At 45.9% G+C, this 22,279-nt stretch overlaps 1 protein-coding gene across 3 annotated transcripts in view; it reads left to right on the top strand.

Moving 5' to 3' along the window:
- The window catches only part of epn3b (epsin 3b), a 27,196-nt gene extending 5,585 nt beyond the window's left edge, over nucleotides 1-21,611 (top strand). The window contains exons 2-11 of one of the 3 annotated variants that reach the window (XM_071390013.1): nucleotides 3,379-3,605; nucleotides 7,817-7,975; nucleotides 9,688-9,771; nucleotides 12,123-12,471; nucleotides 14,393-14,511; nucleotides 16,076-16,210; nucleotides 18,354-18,465; nucleotides 18,580-18,837; nucleotides 19,009-19,242; nucleotides 20,266-21,611. In XM_071390013.1, coding sequence (XP_071246114.1) covers nucleotides 3,537-3,605; nucleotides 7,817-7,975; nucleotides 9,688-9,771; nucleotides 12,123-12,471; nucleotides 14,393-14,511; nucleotides 16,076-16,210; nucleotides 18,354-18,465; nucleotides 18,580-18,837; nucleotides 19,009-19,242; nucleotides 20,266-20,543 — 1,797 coding nt within the window. In that variant the 5' untranslated portion in view covers nucleotides 3,379-3,536 and the 3' untranslated portion in view covers nucleotides 20,544-21,611. Of the gene's footprint in view, nucleotides 1-3,378; nucleotides 3,606-7,816; nucleotides 7,976-9,687; nucleotides 9,772-12,122; nucleotides 12,472-14,392; nucleotides 14,512-16,075; nucleotides 16,211-18,353; nucleotides 18,466-18,576; nucleotides 18,838-19,008; nucleotides 19,243-20,265 lie in introns of all 3 variants that reach the window. The other 2 variants (XM_071390012.1, XM_071390014.1) reach the window with 2 other exon arrangements.
- Nucleotides 21,612-22,279: the final 668 nt, after the last annotated feature.

The following is a 22,279-nucleotide window of genomic DNA, read 5'->3' on the forward strand; positions in this document are numbered from 1 at the left end:
CTCCCTCTTCTCTCCCTCTCTCTTCCTTTCTCTCAGTGTGTATTGCAGTTCCTCAGTGATATTGCTGAAGTCAGCACTACTGCAGGACAAAGCATTCTGTGACTGTTCTGTTCATCCTAACATCCTATTGGAGGACGGCTGTAGAACAAGCCGTCCTATAGGAGGACATTTGAAATAGAGAACTAACTAAAGACCCTGTTTGCAAACTGAGCCAATAATTGGGCAAAATATCCTAATTTGTCTACTTGTGTAAATGCAGCCAAAGGGCTACACATTTCAGTTGTTGTACCTAGCACTAACACACCTGATTCCACTCATCAACTCATGATCAAACCTGGGATTAGTGGGATGAAGTGTGTCGTGCTGAGGCAAAAATATAAATGCACCCCGTTTGAGTCCCCAGAACCAGGATGAAGAAACACTGGTTTAAATGGGTTAATTGTGATGTGTCTGAAGTACACAGTCTGAAGTACACAGGAGCCAGATACAGGCGAGATAAATACAGTCACAGCTCTTAAGAGATGAAGTCCCTAATGTCTCTGGTAATACATGAGTTTAGATGTGAAAGTGGGTTACAGTCTGTGTGTCCTGTCTGTGTGTCCTGCGCTTGAGAGGGTGTGTGTGTCCTGTGCGTGAGAGGGTGTGTGTGTGTGTGTGTGTGTGTGTGTGTCCTGTGTGTGTCCTGTGCGTGAGAGGGTGTGTGTGTGTGTGTGTGTGTGTGTGTCCTGTGTGTGTGTCCTGTGTGTGTGTGTGTGTGTGTGTGTGTGTGTGTGTGTGTGTGTGTGTGTGTGTGTGTGTGTGTGTGTGTGTGTGTGTGTGTGTGTGTGTGTTTTGGCCTGGATAAGACCTAGCTCTGCTAGACACATCAATAGTGCCACTTTTTATGACCTACTTCCTGTTAACAAGTAGAATACGGTTCCTCCTACACCCTGATCTAAGGTCAGTTATGTGTTTTCCCTCTAATGGTTCAGGATAGTATTAGGGAAGTGTAATCTGGTCCTAGATCAGTGATTAGGTTAGTATCTAATGGTTCAGGTTATGATTATGGGAGTGTAATCTGGTCCTAGATCAGTGACTAGGTTAGTATCGAATGGTTCAGGTTATGATTATGGGAGTGTAATCTGGTCCTAGATCAGTGGTTAGGTTAGTATCTAATGGTTCAGGTTATGATTATGGGAGTGTAATCTGGTCCTAGATCAGTGACTAGGTTAGTATCGAATGGTTCAGGTTATGATTATGGGAGTGTAATCTGGTCCTAGATCAGTGACTAGGTTAGTATCGAATGGTTCAGGTTATGATTATGGGAGTGTAATCTGGTCCTAGATCAGTGACTAGGTTAGTATCGAATGGTTCAGGTTATGATTATGGGAGTGTAATCTGGTCCTAGATCAGTGGTTAGGTTAGTATCTAATGGTTCAGGTTATGATTATGGGAGTGTAATCTGGTCCTAGATCAGTGACTAGGTTAGTATCGAATGGTTCAGGTTATGATTATGGGAGTGTAATCTGGTCCCAGATCAGTGGTTAGGTTAGTATCTAATGGTTCAGGTTATGATTATGGGAGTGTAATCTGGTCCTAGATCAGTGACTAGGTTAGTATCTAATGGATCAGGTTATGATTATGGGAGTGTAATCTGGTCCTAGATCAGTGACTAGGTTAGTATCGAATGGTTCAGGATAGTATTTGTTGCAGGAAACTGACTAGGTCTGCAGGCTGCAAGGCAACACATTCAGCATTGGCCACAGGACAATAAATCAATCTAGTCTCTTCAGAGTTCGTCCCAAAATGGCTGGTTCACTATATGGGGAATATGGTTCACTATATATGGAATATGGTTCACTATATATGGAATATGGTTCACTATATGGGGAATATGGTTCACTATATATGGAATATGGTTCACTATATGGGGAATATGGTTCACTATATATGGAATATGGTTCACTATATATGGAATATGGTTCACTATATGGGGAATATGGTTCACTATATGGGGAATATGGTTCACTATATGGGGAATATGGTTCACTATATATGGAATATGGTTCACTATATATGGAATATGGTTCACTATATGGGGAATATGGTTCACTATATGGGGAATATGGTTCACTATATGGGGAATATGGTTCACTATATGGGGAATATGGTTCACTATATGGGGAATATGGTTCACTATATGGGGAATATGGTTCACTATATGGGGAATATGGTTCACTATATGGGGAATATGGTTCACTATATGGGGAATATGGTTCACTAATTGGGGAATATGGTTCACTATATGGGGAATATGGTTCACTATATGGGGAATATGGTTCACTATATGGGGAATATGGTTCACTATATGGGGAATATGGTTCACTATATGGGGAATATGGTTCACTATATGGGGAATATGGTTCACTATATGGGGAATATGGTTCACTATATGGGGAATATGGTTCACTATATGGGGAATATGGTTCACTATATGGGGAATATGGTTCACTATATGGGGAATATGGTTCACTATATATGGAATATGGTTCACTATATGGGGAATATGGTTCACTATATGGGGAATATGGTTCACTATATGGGGAATATGGTTCACTATATGGGGAATATGGTTCACTATATATGGAATATGGTCCACTATATGGGGAATATGGTTCACTATATGGGGAATATGGTTCACTATATGGGGAATATGGTTCACTATATGGGGAATATGGTTCACTATATGGGGAATATGGTTCACTATATGGAATATTATTCACTATATGGGGAATATGGTTCACTATATATGGAATATGGTTCACTATACATGGAATATGGTTCACTATATGGGGAATATGGTCCACTATATGGGGAATATGGTTCACTATATGGGGAATATGGTTCACTATATGGGCTATATGGTTCACTATATGGGCTATATGGTTCACTATATGGGCTATATGGTTCACTATATGGGCTATATGGTTCACTATATGGGCTATATGGTTCACTATATGGGCTATATGGTTCACTATATGGGCTATATGGTTCACTATATGGGCTATATGGTTCACTATATGGGCTATATGGTTCACTATATGGGCTATATGGTTCACTATTTAACAGTTGAAGTGTTATATTACTTAACAGTTGAAGTGTCATAATACTGGATAATTAGCTAATTAACTAACAGTTGAGTTGATGATGATTGACTTGTATTAACACATTTTAATTGTTATTTTAGAGTTTAATTGTCTGACTATCGCTCTGTTTCTTTTGTCTTTCTCTTCTTTCTCTTTCTCTCTCCCTCTCTCCTTTCTCCTTCTCTCTCCCCCTCTCTCTCTCTCTCTCTCCTTTCTCCTTCTCTCTCTCCCCCCCTCTCTCTCTCTCCTACAGTGGTGCCTCTGACCCCCTCTCCAAAGAGCGGAGACTCTACCGCCTCAACTACCTCCCTCCTCCTCCCTTTCATCCCTTTCATCCCAACCCCCTTACCCCACCCCCTCTAACATTTACCTTACACCCCTAACGCCCCCTCCCCCCCAACACGAGTCACCATGACGACCTCAGCGTTGCGTCGCCAGGTGAAGAACATCGTTCACAACTACTCTGAGGCAGAGATCAAGGTGACTGGAACTAACTCTAGTAACTATACTAACTAACTATACTAACTCTACTACTAACTCTACTACTAACTCTACTACTAACTCTACTACTAACTCTACTACTAACTCTACTACCTCTACTACTAACTATACTAACTCTACTACTAACTATACTAACTCTACTAACCATACTAACTCTACTACTAACTATGCTAACTCTACTACTAGCTATACTAGCTATACTAGCTATACTAGCTATACTAGCTATACTAACTATACTAACTATACTACTAACTCTACTACCTCTACAACTAACTATACTAGCTATACTAACTCTACTACTAACTCTACTACTAACTCTACTACTAACTCTACTACTAACTCTACTACTAACTCTACTACTAACTCTACCAGCTATACTATACCAGCTATACTAGCTATACTAGCTATACTAGCTATACTAACTCTACTACTAACTCTACTACTAACTCTACTAACTCTACTACTAACTCTACTACTAACTCTAATACTAACTATACTAGCTATACTAGCTATACTAACTCTACTAACTATACTAACTATACTACTAACTATACTAACTCTACTACTAACTATACTAACTCTACTACTAATTCTACTACCTCTACTACTAGCTATACTAACTCTACTACTAACTCTAATACTAACTATACTAGCTATACTAGCTATACTAACTCTACTAACTATACTAACTATACTACTAACTATACTAACTCTACTACTAATTCTACTACCTCTACTACTAGCTATACTAACTCTACTACTAAATATACTAACTATACTAACTCTACTAACCATACTAACTATACTAACTCTACTACTAACTATGCTAACTCTACTACTAACTATGCTAACTCTACTACTAACTATACTAACTATACTAGCTATACTAACTATACTAACTATACTACTAACTCTACTACTAACTCTACTACCTCTACAACTAACTATACTAACTATACTAGCTATACTAACTCTACTACTAACTCTACTACTAACTCTACTACTAACTCTACTACTAACTCTACTACTAACTATACTAACTCTACTACTAACTATACTAACTCTACTACTAACTATACTAACTCTACTACTAACTCTACTACTAACTCTACTACTAACTCTACTACTAACTCTACTACTAACTCTACTACTAACTCTACTAGCTATACCAGCTATACCAACTATACTAACTCTACTAACTCTACTAGCTATACTAGCTATACTAGCTATACTAGCTATACTAACTATACTAACTCTACTACTAACTCTACTACTAACTCTACCACTAACTCTACTACTAACTATACTAACTCCACTACTAACTCCACTACTAACTCCACTACTAACTCCACTACTAACTCCACTACTAACTCCACTACTAACTCTACTAACTATACTAGCTATTCTAACTATACTAACTATACTAACTCTACTACTAGCTATACCAATTCTAACTCTACTACTAACTCTACTAACTCTACTACTAACTATACTAACTATACTACTAACTATACTAGCTATACTAACTATACTACTAACTATACTAACTCTACTAACTCGACTACTAACTATACTACTAACTATACTAACTATACTAACTCTACTACTAGCTATACTAGCCAGGTGGCACTGTGGTGTAATGTCAGGTAGCACTGTGGTGTAATGTCAGGTAGCACTGTGGTGTAATGTCAGGTAACCCTGTGGTGTAATGTCAGGTAACCCTGTGGTGTAATACCAGGTAACACTGTGGTGTAATACCAGGCAACACTGTGGTGTAATGCCAGGTAGCACTGTGGTGTAATGCCAGTTAGCACTGTGGTGTAATGCCAGGTAGCACTGTGGTGTAATTTCAGGTAGCACTGTGGTGTAATGCCAGGTAGCACTGTGGTGTAATGTCAGGTAGCACTGTGGTGTAATGTCAGGTAACCCTGTGGTGTAATGTCAGGTAACCCTGTGGTGTAATGTCAGGTAACCCTGTGGTGTAATACCAGGTAACACTGTGGTGTAATACCAGGTAGCACTGTGGTGTAATGCCAGTTAGCACTGTGGTGTAATGTCAGGTAACACTGTGGTGTAATGCCAGGTAACACTGTGGTGTAATGTCAGGTAGCACTGTGGTGTAATGTCAGGTAGCACTGTGGTGTAATGCCAGGTAGCACTGTGGTGTAATGCCAGGTAGCACTGTGGTGTAATGCCAGGTAACACTGTGGTGTAATGTAATGTCAGGTAGCACTGTGGTGTAATGTCAGGTAGCACTGTGGTGTAATGCCAGGTAGCACTGTGGTGTAATGCCAGGTAGCACTGTGGTGTAATGCCAGGTAGCACTGTGGTGTAATGCCAGGTAGCACTGTGGTGTAATGCCAGGTAGCACTGTGGTGTAATGTCAGGTAGCACTGTGATGTAATGCCAGGTAGCACTGTGGTGTAATGTCAGGTAACACTGTGGTATAATGTCAGGTAGCACTGTGGTATAATGTCAGGTAGCACTGTGGTATAATGTCAGGTAGCACTGTGGTGTAATGTCAGGTAACACTGTGGTGTAATGTAATGTCAGGTAGCACTGTGGTGTAATGTAATGTCAGGTAGCACTGTGGTGTAATGCCAGGTAACACTGTGGTGTAATGTAATGTCAGGTAGCACTGTGGTGTAATGTCAGGTAGCACTGTGGTGTAATGTCAGGTAGCACTGTGGTGTAATGTAATGTCAGGTAGCACTGTGGCGTAATGTCAGGTAGCACTGTGGTGTAATGTCAGGTAGCACTGTGGTGTAATGTAATGTCAGGTAGAACTGTGGTGTAATGCCAGGTAACACTGTGGTGTAATGTAATATCAGGTAGCACTGTGGCGTAATGTCAGGTAGCACTGTGGTGTAATGACAGGTAGCATTGTGGTGTAATGTAATGTCAGGTAGCACTGTGGCGTAATGTCAGGTAGCACTGTGGCGTAATGTCAGGTAGCACTGTGGTGTAATGTCAGGTAGCACTGTGGTGTAATGTAATGTCAGGTAGCACTGTGGTGTAATGTCAGGTAACACTGTGGTGTAATGCCAGGTAGCACTGTGGTGTAATGTAATGTCAGGTAGCACTGTGGTGTAATGTAATGTCAGGTAGCACTGTGGTGTAATGTAATGTCAGGTAGCACTGTGGTGTAATGTAATGTCAGGTAGCACTGTGGTGTAATGTAATGTCAGGTAGCACTGTGGTGTAATGTAATGTCAGGTAGCACTGTGGTGTAATGTCAGGTAGCACTGTGGTGTAATGTCAGGTAGCACTGTGGTGTAATGTCAGGTAGAACTGTGGTGTAATGTCAGGTAACACTGTGGTGTAATGTAATGTCAGGTAGCACTGTGGTGTAATGTAATGTCAGGTAGCACTGTGGTGTAATGTCAGGTAGCACTGTGGTGTAATGTAATGTCAGGTAGCACTGTGGTGTAATGTAATGTCAGGTAGCACTGTGGTGTCAGGTAGCACTGTGGTGTAATGTAATGTCAGGTAGCACTGTGGTGTAATGTAATGTCAGGTAGCACTGTGGCGTAATGTCAGGTAGCACTGTGGTGTAATGTCAGGTAGCACTGTGGTGTAATGCCAGGTAGCACTGTGGTGTAATGCCAGGTAGCACTGTGGTGTAATGTCAGGTAGCACTGTGGTGTAATGTAATGTCAGATAGCACTGTGGTGTAATGTAATGTCAGGTAGCACTGTGGTGTAATGTAATGTCAGGTAGCACTGTGGTGTAATGTAATGTCAGGTAGCACTGTGGTGTAATGTCAGGTAGCACTGTGGTGTAATGTCAGGTAGCACTGTGGTGTAATGTCAGGTAGCACTGTGGTGTAATGTAATGTCAGGTAGCACTGTGGTGTAATGTCAGGTAGGACTGTGGTGTAATGTCAGGTAGCACTGTGGTGTAATGTCAGGTAGCACTGTGGTGTAATGTCAGGTAGCTAACTATTCAGTTTGATGGTCCCGTACTCAGCTATGAATTGATACGTGTTCATTAATGATTTATTGACTACTTACAAAGCCTTTCTACACTATTGGTATCCCCTACCTTTCACACCTGCTACACTGGGGCGTTGAGAAGGCAGCCCATCATTATAGGTCAAATGTTACCAGAAATTGTACCCCCCCTCTCTTCTAAACCTGGTGTGTGATACTACTTTCTCTCATTCCAATAACCCTCCCTCCCTCAACCAGGTGCGCGAGGCGACGTCCAACGACCCGTGGGGCCCCTCCTCCTCGCTGATGTCAGAGATCGCTGACCTCACCTTTAACGTGGTGGCGTTTGCTGAGGTCATGGGTATGGTCTGGAAGCGCCTCAACGACCACGGGAAGAACTGGAGACACGTCTACAAGGTAAACACCTTTAAAGAGACACCATTACGTCTACAAGGTAAACGCCTTTAAAGAGACACGGGAAGAACTGGAGACACGCCTACAAGGTAAACGCCTTTAAAGAGACGCCATTACGCCTACAAGGTAAACACCTTTAAAGAGACACGGGAAGAACTGGAGACACGCCTACAAGGTAAACGCCTTTAAAGAGACGCCATTACGTCTACAAGGTAAACACCTTTAAAGAGACACCATTACGTCTACTAGGTAAACACCTTTAAAGAGACACCATTACGCCTACAAGGTAAACACCTTTAAAGAGACACGGGAAGAACTGGAGACACGCCTACAAGGTAAACGCCTTTAAAGAGACGCCATTACGCCTACAAGGTAAACACCTTTAAAGAGACACGGGAAGAACTGGAGACACGCCTACAAGGTAAACGCCTTTAAAGAGACGCCATTACGTCTACAAGGTAAACACCTTTAAAGAGACACCATTACGTCTACTAGGTAAACACCTTTAAAGAGACACCATTACGTCTACTAGGTAAACACCTTTAAAGAGACACCATTACGCCTACAAGGTAAACGCCTTTAACGAGACGCCATTACGCCTACTAGGTAAACACTTTTAAAGAGACGCCATTACGTCTACAAGGTAAACACCTTTAAAGAGACACCATTACACCTACAAGGTAAACGCCTTTAAAGAGACGCCATTACGTCTACAAGGTAAACACCTTTAAAGAGACACCATTACACCTACAAGGTAAACGCCTTTAAAGAGACACCATTACGTCTACAAGGTAAACACCTTTAAAGAGACACCATTACGTCTACAAGGTAAACACCTTTAAAGAGACACCATTACACCTACAAGGTAAACACCTTTAAAGAGACACCATTACGTCTACAAGGTAAACACCTTTAAAGAGACACCATTACATCTACAAGGTAAACGCCTTTAAAGAGACGCCATTACGTCTACAAGGTAAACACCTTTAAAGAGACACCATTACACCTACAAGGTAAACGCCTTTAAAGAGACACCATTACGTCTACAAGGTAAACACCTTTAAAGAGACACCATTACACCTACAAGGTAAACGCCTTTAAAGAGACGCCATTACGTCTACAAGGTAAACACCTTTAAAGAGACACCATTACACCTACAAGGTAAACGCCTTTAAAGAGACGCCATTACGTCTACTAGGTAAACACCTTTAAAGAGACACCATTACATCTACCATGTCCTGGTTGCTAAAATTCTAAGTTTATGTGATGTGGCAAAACAAGCAGCTATTGTATAGAGAATCATTGTACCATCTAAACTGCTGTGAATAATATTTTCCATAATCAAAAATATTGTACTTTCAGCTGTTTGAAGCTGCTGTACAAAACCCAAAGTAAAATATGCAAAACAATTCACTTAAGAGGGGAAGCGTAGAAATAGAGCAGATCTACCGCTTCTTAGACTTGTTTTCAATGAGAATGTGAATCTGGAATAGTTAAATTTTCCTGCTTTATATCAGTCTATTTTGGTCTTGTTTTATTATCCTATTCCTGTGAGTTTGTTCTCATTTTTATCATTCTATGCAGCTTTTATTGTCTTTTATCTGGATATATATTTAAGTTCTGTATTTTAAATGTTTGTTTAGTATGTACAGCATCTTGAGTTGTGGTGTCTGTATGAAATGTGCTGTAGAAATAAAGTTCTGTTATATGACAAGGCCCTGACGCTGCTCGACTACTTGATCAAGACCGGCTCAGAGAGAGTGGCTCAGCAGTGCCGCGAGAACGCATTCACCATACAGGTGGGTGGGGGAAACTGGGGTACGGTGGGGAGGGTGTTCTGGCACAAAATGGCAGTGAGAACTCATTCACCATACAGGTGGGTGAGGGAAACTGGGGTACGGTGGGGAGGGTGTTCTGGCACAAAATGGCAGTGAGAACTCATTCACCATACAGGTGGGTGGGGGAAACTGGGGTACGGTGGGGAGGGTGTTCTGGCACAAAATAATATAAATGCTGCAGTGGACTCCTGCTATACTCTCTTAGAAAAAAAGGTGCTATCGAGAACCTTAAAGGGTTATTCGGCTGTCCCCTGAGGAGAACCCTTTGAATAACCCTTTTTGGTTTCAGGTAGAACCCTTTTGTGTTCCATGCAAAACCCTTTCCACATAGGGTTCTACATGGAACCCAAAAGGGTTCTACCTGGAGCCAAAAAGGGTTCTACATGGAACTAAAAAGGGTTCTCCTATGGGGACAGTCGAAGAACCCTTCACTAGCTCATTGTTATGGATGTATCCAAATAAATGTAACTAGAAAACAGCTTAAACAAATGGAAATGCAGCTACTTTACTTTGATTCTGGCTGCACTGTTTGACGTGAATGTAAGTTAGCCGTAGTTGGCTAGCTAGCAAGCAAGGGATAAGAACGTTACCAGCCAGTATGGCAATGGAACATTTAGAACCAACGACTGGGTCATACAGAACAAAAAGACTGAACGACTGGGTCGCGTCCATAGATACAGAACAAAAAGACTGAACGACTGGGTCGCGTCCATAGATACAGAACAAAAAGACTGAACGACTGGGTCGCGTCCATAGATACAGAACGAAAAGACTGAACGACTGGGTCGCGTCCATAGATACAGAACAAAAAGACTGAACGACTGGGTCGCGTCCATAGATACAGAACAAAAAGACTGAACGACTGGGTCACGTCCATAGATACAGAACAAAAAGACTGAACGTCTGGGTCACGTCCATAGATACAGAACAAAAAGACTGAACGACTGGGTCACGTCCATAGATACAGAACAAAAAGACTGAACGACTGGGTCACGTCCATAGATACAGAACAAAAAGACTGAACGACTGGGTCGCGTCCATAGATACAGAACAAAAAGACTGAACGACTGGGTCGCGTCCATAGATACAGAACAAAAAGACTGAACGACTGGGTCACGTCCATAGATACAGAACAAAAAGACTGAACGACTGGGTCGCGTCCATAGATACAGAACAAAAAGACTGAACGACTGGGTCGTGTCCATAGATACAGAATGAAATGACTGAACGACTGGGTCGTGTCCATAGATACAGAACAAAAAGACTGAACGACTGGGTCGCGTCCATAGATACAGAACAAAAAGACTGAACGACTGGGTCATGTCCATAGATACAGAACAAAAAGACTGAACGACTGGGTCACGTCCATAGATACAGAACAAAAAGACTGAACGACTGGGTCACGTCCATAGATACAGAACAAAAAGACTGAACGACTGGGTCACGTCCATAGATATAGAACAAAAAGACTGAACGACTGGGTCGCGTCCATAGATGCAGAACAAAAAGACTGAACGACTGGGTCGCGTCCATAGATACAGAACAAAAAGACTGAACGACTGGGTCGCGTCCATAGATACAGAACAAAAAGACTGAACAACTGGGTCACGTCCATAGATACAGAACAAAATGACTGAACGACTGGGTCACGTCCATAGATACAGAACAAAAAGACTGAACGACTGGGTCGTGTCCATAGATACAGAATGAAATGACTGAACGACTGGGTCGTGTCCATAGATACAGAACAAAAAGACTGAACGACTGGGTCGCGTCCATAGATACAGAACAAAAAGACTGAACGACTGGGTCGCGTCCATAGATACAGAACAAAAAGACTGAACGACTGGGTCACGTCCATAGATACAGAACAAAAAGACTGAACGACTGGGTCACGTCCATAGATACAGAACAAAAAGACTGAACGACTGGGTCACGTCCATAGATATAGAACAAAAAGACTGAACGACTGGGTCGCGTCCATAGATACAGAACAAAAAGACTGAACGACTGGGTCGCGTCCATAGATACAGAACAAAAAGACTGAACGACTGGGTCACGTCCATAGATACAGAACAAAAAGACTGAACGACTGGGTCGCGTCTTTGCCCACTGAACCGATAGAACAAACGACCAGCTGGCTTGGATAGCAACCCTAGATTTGTGTCTGGACTATTATCTTGTGGAAGGATGAAATAGTATGAATTAATTCATCAAAATAAAGTTTTTAATGAAAATATGTAAATCATTATGTGTATATAATATAATGCAAAGGAATCAATTTGATATTAAATCCTCATGTCTCCATGTAGACGCTGCGTGACTTCCAGTACATGGACCGGGATGGCCGTGACCAGGGGGGCAACGTGAGGGAGAAGGCCCGCCAGCTGGTGTCTCTACTCAGGGACGAGGAACGGCTCAGACAGGAGAGGAGCCAGGCATTGACGACTAAAGAACGCATGGCGGCTGGAACGGGGGGAGGAGGAGGAACGGGGGGAGGAGGAGGGACGGGGGGAGGAGTAGGGACGGGGGGAGGAGGGACGGGACATGGAGTGGTACCTCCAGGGTACCAACCAGGGCGAAGGACCAGCCAGCCAAATATGGCAGGACTCTACGGGGAAGAGTTCATCCGCTCCCGGGGCTCGCCCTCCTCCTTTAACTGTGAGTGTAGACATTAATACTTCCCCTTTAACTGTGAGTGTAGACATTAACACTTCCCCTTTAACTGTGAGTGTAGACATTAATACTTCCCCTTTAACTGTGAATGTAGACATTAACACTTCCCCTTTAACTGTGAGTGTAGACATTAACCCTTCCCCTTTAACTGTGAGTGTAGACATTAATATTTCCCCTTTAACTGTGCGTGTAGACATTAACACTTCCCCTTTAACTGTGAGTGTAGACATTAACACTTCCCCTTTAACTGTGAGTGTAGACATTAACACTTCCCCTTTAACTGTGAGTGTAGACATTAATATTTCCCCTTTAACTGTGGGTGTAGACATTAATACTTCCCCTTTAACTGTGAGTGTAGACATTAACACTTCCCCTTTAACTGTGAGTGTAGACATTAACACTTCCCCTTTAACTGTGAGTGTAGACATTAACACTTCCCCTTTAACTGTGAGTGTAGACATTAATACTTCCCCTTTAACTGTGAATGTAGACATTAATCCATCCCCTTTAACTGTGAGTGTAAACATTACCACTTCCCCTTTAACTGTGAGTGTAGACATTTAATACTTCCCCTTTAACTGTGAGTGTAAACGTTAATACTTCCCCTTTAACTGTGAGTGTAAACATTAACACCTCCCCTTTAACTGTGAGGGTAGACTTTAACATTTCCCCTTTAACTGTAAGTGTAGACATCAATGCTTCCCCTTTAACTGTGAGTGTAGACATCAACGCTTCCCCTTTAACTGTGAGTGTAGACATCAACGCTTCCCCTTTAACTGTGAGTGTAGACATCAACACTTCCCCTTTAACTGTGAGTGTAGACATTAATATTTCCCCTTTAACTGTGGGTGTAGACATTAATACTTCCCCTTTAACTGTGAGTGTAGACATTAACACTTCGCCTTTAACTGTGAGTGTAGACATTAACACTTCCCCTTTAACTGTGAGTGTAGACATTAACACTTCCCCTTTAACTGTGAGTGTAGACATTAATACTTCCCCTTTAACTGTGAATGTAGACATTAATCCATCCCCTTTAACTGTGAGTGTAAACATTACCACTTCCCCTTTAACTGTGAGTGTAGACATTTAATACTTCCCCTTTAACTGTGAGTGTAAACGTTAATACTTCCCCTTTAACTGTGAGTGTAAACATTAACACCTCCCCTTTAACTGTGAGGGTAGACTTTAACATTTCCCCTTTAACTGTAAGTGTAGACATCAATGCTTCCCCTTTAACTGTGAGTGTAGACATCAACGCTTCCCCTTTAACTGTGAGTGTAGACATCAACGCTTCCCCTTTAACTGTGAGTGTAGACATCAACGCTTCCCCTTTAACTGTGAGTGTAGACTTTAACACATCCCCTTTAACTGTGAGTGTAGACTTTAACGCTTCCCCTTTAACTGTGAGTGTAGACTTTAACACTTCCCCTTTAACTGTGAGTGTAGACTTTAATACCTTCCCTTTAATGTAGTACCAAATTCAGAATGATACTTTATAGACTTTTACTTCACCTGTGTGTGCTCATTTTAAACCTCTCATTTAACTGAATATATACAAGCACGACCACACAACTTCATACACACACACAGCACAAATTGAGTCTGGACAATCAATGAAAAAGATTAAAGCTATGAATAACACAAGACAACTGGCTAATATTTATCCTCGCTCTATATCTGTTTCTGTCCCCCCTCTCTCTCGCCCTCCTCTGCCCTCTCTCTCTCCCCCCCCCCCTCTCTGTCTCTCTCTCTCTGTCTCTCTCTCTCTCTCTCTCTGTCTCTCTCTCTCTCTCTGTCTCTGTCTCTGTCTCTCTCTCTGTCTCTGTCTCTGTCTCTCTCTGTCTCTCTCTCTCTCACTCTCTCCCTCCCCCAACTCTCCCCCATCTCTCTCTCTCTCCCCCAGCCTCTTCATCCTCTCCTCGTGAAGCATGTGATCTAGAACAGGCCCGCCCCCAGACCAGCGGAGAGGAGGAGCTACAGTTACAGCTGGCCCTGGCCATGAGCAGAGAGGAGAGTGAGAAGGTGAAACACACACACATTCTGAAGTGTGAGTCAGTGAGGTGGGCTGGACTCCTACACCGTCTCTCAGAGTACATCTGTCATGTCAGTGATGTCACCAACACCAGCTCAATGAGCTCAACAGCACCACTGTGTGGTGGGACAGACTACTACACACAACTGCTGGGGTGTATTAACTAGGGCCCAAAGGGAAGCAAACTTTGGGGGGGGGGGGACTACATGAACTTGTCCAATAGGAAAAGCTTGTTTTTGTTTTTCCGTTGCAAAACATGTAGCTACCGTGTGCACTAATGAATACAACCCTGCTGTGTCCTTTCCTTAGCAGTGATGTGGGAAAGTGTGTTGCTGTGGTTACCCTCTTACTCCCTAGGTTCTTACTGCAGCTGGTCTCTCTCTGTCTCTGTCTCTGTCTCTGTCTCTCACTCTCTCTGTCTCTGTCTCTGTCTCTCTCTCTCTGTCTCTCTGTCTCTCTCTCTCTCTGTCTGTCTCTGTCTCTGTCTCTCTCTCTGTCTCTGTCTCTGTCTCTCTCTCTGTCTCTGTCTCTGTCTCTGGCTCTCACTCTGGCTCTCACTCCGGCTCTCACTCTGGCTCTCACTCTCGCTCTCACTCTGGCTCTCACTCTGGCTCTCACTCTCTCCTGATTGATGCTGAATGCTCATTGGTTAGTCAGATGCTAATCACTGACACAACCCCTCTTCCGCTGGCCCCGCCTCCTCCCATTGCTATGGAGACAGATGATGACACACAGCTACAGATAGCTCTGAGCCTTAGCAAAGAGGAGCACGAGCAGGTACACACACATACACACACACACACATATACACGCACACACACACACACTGCAGATTGTCCCTCCTCTGCCTGCTTCACCAGTGTGTATATGGTAACCTCCTGCAGTGCCATGTGAATCCTGTCCTCTAACTAACTATTCTGTCCCCCTCCAGATTCCATCCTTACCTCTGTCGGCTCCTTCTCCTAGTTTAATCTTCCATTTTCCCTTCATCCCTTCCTCCCTCTCATCCTCTTCATCCCTCCCTCTCCCCTCTCCTCCTCTCCTCCTCTCCCTCCCTCCCTCTCTCCTCCTCCTCATCCCTATCTCTCCCCTCTCTTCCTTTCCCTCCCTCTCTACCCTCTCCTCCCTACCTCCCCCCTCCCTCCTCTCCCTCCCTCCTCTCCTCCACTCCTCCTCTCCCTCCCTCCTCTTCTCCCCCTCTCCTCTCCCTCCCTCCTCTTCTCCCCCTCTCCTCTCCCTCCCTCCTCTCCTCCTCTCCCTCTCTCCTCTCCTCCTCCTGCTCCTCTCCCTCCTCTTCTCCTCTCCCTCCTCCTCTCCTCCTCCTCCCTCCCTCCTCTCCATTACAGGGCTGTATGGTTGAGGTGACCTTAACTTTGTCCTTCTGCTTCCTCCTTCACTGGCTGATAATATCAATCCCTTTTCTGTCTTTCTTTCTAACACTTCAGTTGTTTTCCTAAAATATAGTGAAAAGTATTGTAATGTGTGTGTGTGTGTGTGTGTGTGTGTGTGTCATGTCTGCGTCGTGTGTGTGTGCGTGCATACGTGTGTCCACAGTGTCTCCATGGAAACTGTGTTGATGATGTCACCATGCCGCCTCTGCAGGACCAGCGTCGTCTCCAAGGAGACGAGTCGTTTTTACAGAGAGTCCTGGAGGAGAGCAGGAGGGACAGTCACACAGGGACAGGGGAGGTGAGAGACAGAGAGCCCTGGAGGAGAGACAGATGGGACAGTCACACAGGGACAGGGGAGGTGAGAGACAGAGAGCCCTGGAGGAGAGACAGATGGGACAGTCACACAGGGACAGGGGAGGTGAGAGACAGAGAGCCCTGGAGGAGAGACAGATGGGACAGTCACACAGGGACAGGGGAGGTGAGAGACAGAGAGCCCTGGAGGAGAGCAGGAGGGACAGTCACACAGGGACAGGGGAGGTGAGAGACAGAGAGCCCTGGAGGAGAGCAGGAGGGACAGTCACACAGGGACAGGGGAGGTGAGAGACAGAGAGCCCTGGAGGAGAGACAGATGGGACAGTCACACAGGGACAGGAGAGGTGAGGGGGTGTGTGAGTGAGAGACAGAGAGCCCTGGACGAGAGCAGGAGGGACAGTCACACAGGGGAGGTGAGGTGAGAGACAGAGAGCCCTGGACGAGAGCAGGAGGGACAGTCACACAGGGACAGGGGAGGTGAGGGGGTGTGTGAGAGAGAGACAGAGAGCCCTGGACGAGAGCAGGAGGGACAGTCACACAGGGACAGGGGAGGTGAGGGGGTGTGTGAGAGAGAGACAGAGAGCCCTGGACGAGAGCAGCAGGGACAGTCACACAGGGACAGGGGAGGTGAGAGACAGAGAGCCCTGGACGAGAGCAGGAGGGACAGTCACACAGGGACAGGGGAGGTGAGGGGGTGTGTGAGAGAGAGACAGAGAACCCTGGACGAGAGCAGCAGGGACAGTCACACAGGGACAGGGGAGGTGAGGGGGTGTGTGAGTGAGAGACAGAGAGCCCTGGACGAGAGCAGGAGGGACAGTCACACAGGGACAGGGGAGGTGAGGGGGTGTGTGAGAGAGAGACAGAGAGCCCTGGACGAGAGCAGAAGGGACAGTCACACAGGGACAGGGGAGGTGAGGGGGTGTGTGAGAGAGAGACAGAGAAGCGATTCCCAAACCTTCCATAACAAAGCCATCACCTACAGAGAAATGAACTTGGAGAAGAGTCCCCTAAGCAAGCTGGTCCTGGGGCTCTGTTCATAAACACACCCCACAGAGCCCCAGGACAGCAAAACAATTAGACAAAACAAAAAGATAATTACTTGACACATTGGAAAGAATTAACAAAAAAACAAAGCAAACTAGAATGCTATTTGGCCCTAAACAGAGAGAATACAGTGGCAGAATACCTGACCACTGTGACTGACCCAAACTTAAGGATAGCTTTGACTATGTACAGACTCAGTGAGCATAGCCTTGCTATTGAGAAAGGCCGCCGTAGGCAGACATGGCTCTCAAGAGAAGACAGGCTATGTGCACACTGCCCACAAAATGAGGTGGAAACTGAGCTGCACTTCCTAACCTCCTGCCCAATGTATGACCATATTAGAGACACATATTTCCCTCAGATTACACAGATCCACAAAGAATTTGAAAACAAACCCAATTTTGATAAACTCCCATATCTACTGGGTGGAATACCACAGTGTGCATCACAGCAGCAAGATTTGTGACATGTTGCCACAAGAAAAGGTCAACCATTGTAAATACAACCCATATTTATTTTCCCTTTTGTACATTAACCAGTTGTGCATCGTTACAACACTGTATATATACATAATATGACATTTGTAATGTCTTTATTCTTTTGTAACTTCTGTGTGTGTAATGTTTACTGTTAATTTGTATTGTTTATTTCACTTTTGTATATTATCTACCTCACTTGCTTTGAGAGAGAGAGATTCATATGCTTTGTTATGGTTCTGAAGGTCAGATAGCAACCAACAAGGTGCCTTGTGGGGGATCGTTTCAGCTTGTTTTGTCTCGTTATTGATACCATGTTATCTTGTTTTGAGGTGTTTTGACTCGTCTATGCTAATATTGAAAACATCCCCTAGTTAGCGAACCAACCGCTGTAACGATGTATTTGAAAGACAACAGGTGCTCATTGTGCAGATGTATTTATGGTTTCAATAAACATTTTGGAGACTAAAATCTAGTTTCCATGTTGTCAACAATCTAATCCAGCCCGGTGTGTTCTGTCCCATAGCTGCTGAACAATCAGCCCATCACTCTGAAGGCAGCATGATGTCTCCTTGACAACCAGATGTTTGTGATTCTGTTTCTCTCCAGTCCGCCATGTCCAACCTGGTGGATATCTTTGGCCCCTCTGAGGCTCCGCCCCCAGCTGACGACCTCTGGAACGCCCAGCCTGCTGTGACCTCTGACCCCTGGGACTCTGTGGGTGAGTGGTACACGCTCCATCACACACACACACACACACACACACACACACACGCTCACTCTGCTATGCAAACTCTGCATTGCAAAACGTGCGCACCCTCTCTCTCAACAGCAGTCCACTCCAACACTCCTGTGATCGGTAGTCCCTGGGCGACCCGCCCCTCCTCCAGCAGCCCAACCAATCCCTGGGCTCCGTCACGCTCTCCCACCTGGGAAGCTCCGCCCACATCATCATCCAGCCCTGTCAATCACGGCTGGGAGAGCCCGCCCCCTCTTACAGTGGACGGTACTGATAGGACGGATCTCTTCTCTGTCAGGGAGGAGGAGGAGTGTGAAGGAGAGGAGGGACCACCTCAACCTGGCAGTCCTACTGGTAACACACACACACACACACACACACACACACACACACACACACACACACACACACACACACACACACACACACACACACACACACACACACACACGTGTTTGTCTTCCTGTATATGTTGTGTTTATACAGCATGTTTTCCTGCTGATGTCATTACCTCCCCCTCCACAGGACCAGACCTGTTTGGGGAGCGTGTTCTGTCCCCCGAGGTGAACGGGCGAGGGGGGGGCAGTCCGGAGATGTTTAACCTGTCCCGTCTCGCCCCCCCCCAGGGCTCCGCGGCCCCCCGGATGTGTCGCACCCCAGAAGCCTTCCTGGGACCTACGGGGGCGTCGCTCGTCAACCTGGACGCACTCATCCCCCCTAATCCTCCTAGCAGGACCCACAACAACCCCTTCCTCTTAGGTGAGGAGATACACACACACACACACACACACACACACACACACACACACACACACACACACACTCATCCCCCCTAATCCTCCTATCAGGACCCACAACAACCCCTTCCTCTTAGGTGAGGAGATACACACACACACACACACACACACACACACACACACACACACACACACACACACACTCATCCCCCCTAATCCTCCTAGCAGGACCCACAACAACCCCTTCCTCTTAGGTGAGGAGATACACACACACACACACACACACACACACACACACACACACACACACACACACACACTCATCCCCCCTAATCCTCCTAGCAGGACCCACAACAACCCCTTCCTCTTAGGTGAGGAGATACACACACACACACACACACACACACACACACACACTCATCCCCCCTAATCCTCCTAGCAGGACCCACAACAACCCCTTCCTCTTAGGTGAGGAGATACACACACACACACACACACACACACACACACACACACACACACACACACACACACACACACACACACACTCATCCCCCCTAATCCTCCTAGCAGGACCCACAACAACCCCTTCCTCTTAGGTGAGGAGATACACACACACACACACACACACACACACACCTACTGTCAAAAATAAACTCACACTGCCAATGTCTAAATACTATAACTTTCTCCCTCCCTCCTTTCTCTCCCCCTCCTCCCTACTCTCTCTCCCCTTCCTTCCTCCTCTCTCTCACTCTCTCCCCCTCCTTCCTCCTCTCTCTCACTCTCTCCCCCTCCTTCCTCCTCTCTCTCTCTCAAAGCAAGTGAGGTAGATAATATACAAAAGTGAAATTAACAATAAAAATGAACAGTAAACATTACACTCACAAAGTTCCAAAAGAATAAGGACATTTCAAATGTCATATCATGTCTATATACAGTGTTGTAACGATGTACAAATAGTTAAAATACAAAAGGGAAAATAAATAAACATAAATCTGGGTTGTATTTACATTGGTGTTTATAGATGTGTCTCTCTCTCCAGGTCTGAGTGTTCCCTCTCCCACCAACCCATTCCACTGTGATCAGCCTCGTCTCACGCTCAACCAGATGCTCCGTCCCTGTTCCACCTCCCCACTCCCCCCTCACACTCTCCCCTACAGCCCCTCTCTCCCTCTCCCTCTCCCACACCACACCCAGCCCTCCCCCGGCCTCCTGGACCTCCCCTCTAACCTCCCCCATCCCCTCCTCCCCCTCTCCCCCGCCCCGGCCCACCGCGTCCCGCCCCAATCTCACACACACAGCCACAACCCCTTCCTCTGAGGTCTGAGGGGAGATGGAGAGACAACTGGTTCTTCCTCTGAGGTCTGAGGGGAGATGGAGAGACAACTGGTTCTTCCTCTGAGGTCTGAGGGGAGATGGAGAGGCAACTGGTTCTTCCTCTGAGGCCTGAGGGGAGATGGAGAGGCAACTGGTTCTTCATCTGAGTCCTGAGAGGAGATGGAGAGACAACTGGTTCTTCATCTGAGTCCTGAGAGGAGATGGAGAGACAACTGGTTCTTCCTCTGAGTCCTGAGGGGAGATGGAGAGACAACTGGTTCTTCCTCTGAGTCCTGAGGGGAGATGGAGAGACAACTGGTTCTTCATCTGAGTCCTGAGAGGAGATGGAGAGACAACTGGTTCTTCCTCTGAGGTCTGAGAGGAGATGGAGAGACAACTGGTTCTTCCTCTGAGGTCTGAGGGGAGATGGAGAGACAACTGGTTCTTCCTCTGAGGTCTGAGGGGAGATGGAGAGGCAACTGGTTCTTCCTCTGAGGCCTGAGGGGAGATGGAGAGGCAACTGGTTCTTCATCTGAGTCCTGAGAGGAGATGGAGAGACAACTGGTTCTTCATCTGAGTCCTGAGAGGAGATGGAGAGACAACTGGTTCTTCCTCTGAGTCCTGAGGGGAGATGGAGAGACAACTGGTTCTTCCTCTGAGTCCTGAGGGGAGATGGAGAGACAACTGGTTCTTCCTCTGAGTCCTGAGGGGAGATGGAGAGACAACTGGTTCTTCCTCTGAGGCCTGAGGGGAGATGGAGAGACAACTGGTTCTTCCTCTGAGGCCTGAGGGGAGATGGAGAGACAACTGGTTCTTCAACTGGATCAAGGTGTTTTTATCCTCCTGGATGTTCAGGTGAATCCCCTCAGAGAGAGAGAGGAATAAGACCCAGTAACGCTTCACGAGAGCATGAATGCACCCCCGTACCCCGTACCCCGTACCCCTTACCCATCTGTCTAACTCTCTCCCTCCGTACCCCGTACCCCTTACCCCGTACCCATCTGTCTAACTCTCTCCCTCCGTACCCCTTACCCCGTACCCCTTACCCATCTCCCCCCTATCCCCTGTACCTCTTACCCATCTGCCTAACTCTCCCCCATCCCCTGTACCCCTTACCCCATACCCCTTACCCATCTGCCTAACTCTCCCCCATCCCCTGTACCCCTTACCCCATACCCCTTACCCATCTGCCTAACTCTCCCCCATCCCCTGTACCCCTTACCCCATACCCCTTACCCATCTGCCTAACTCTCCCCCCATCCCCCGTACCCCTTACCCATCTGCCTAACTCTCCCCCTATCCCCCTGTACCCCTTACCCATCTGCCTAACTCTCTCCCCCCGTACCCCTTACCCCTTACCCATCTGTCTAACTCTCCCCCCTATCCCCCGTACCCCTTACCCATCTGCCTAACTCTCCCCCATCCCCTGTACCCCTTACCCCATACCCCTTACCCATCTGCCTAACTCTCCCCTGTACCCCTTACCCCATACCCCTTACCCATCTGCCTAACTCTCCCCCCATCCCCCGTACCCCTTACCCATCTGCCTAACTCTCCCCCTATCCCCCTGTACCCCTTACCCATCTGCCTAACTCTCTCCCCCCGTACCCCATACCCCTTACCCATCTGCCTAACTCTCCCCCCTATCCCCTGTACCCCTTACCCATCTGCCTAACTCTCCCCCCTATCCCCTGTACCCCTTACCCATCTGCCTAACTCTCCCCCCTATCCCCTGTACC

This window comes from Salvelinus alpinus, chromosome 2 (assembly GCF_045679555.1).
Source record: "Salvelinus alpinus chromosome 2, SLU_Salpinus.1, whole genome shotgun sequence".
NCBI classification, from domain to species: Eukaryota; Metazoa; Chordata; class Actinopteri; order Salmoniformes; family Salmonidae; genus Salvelinus; species Salvelinus alpinus.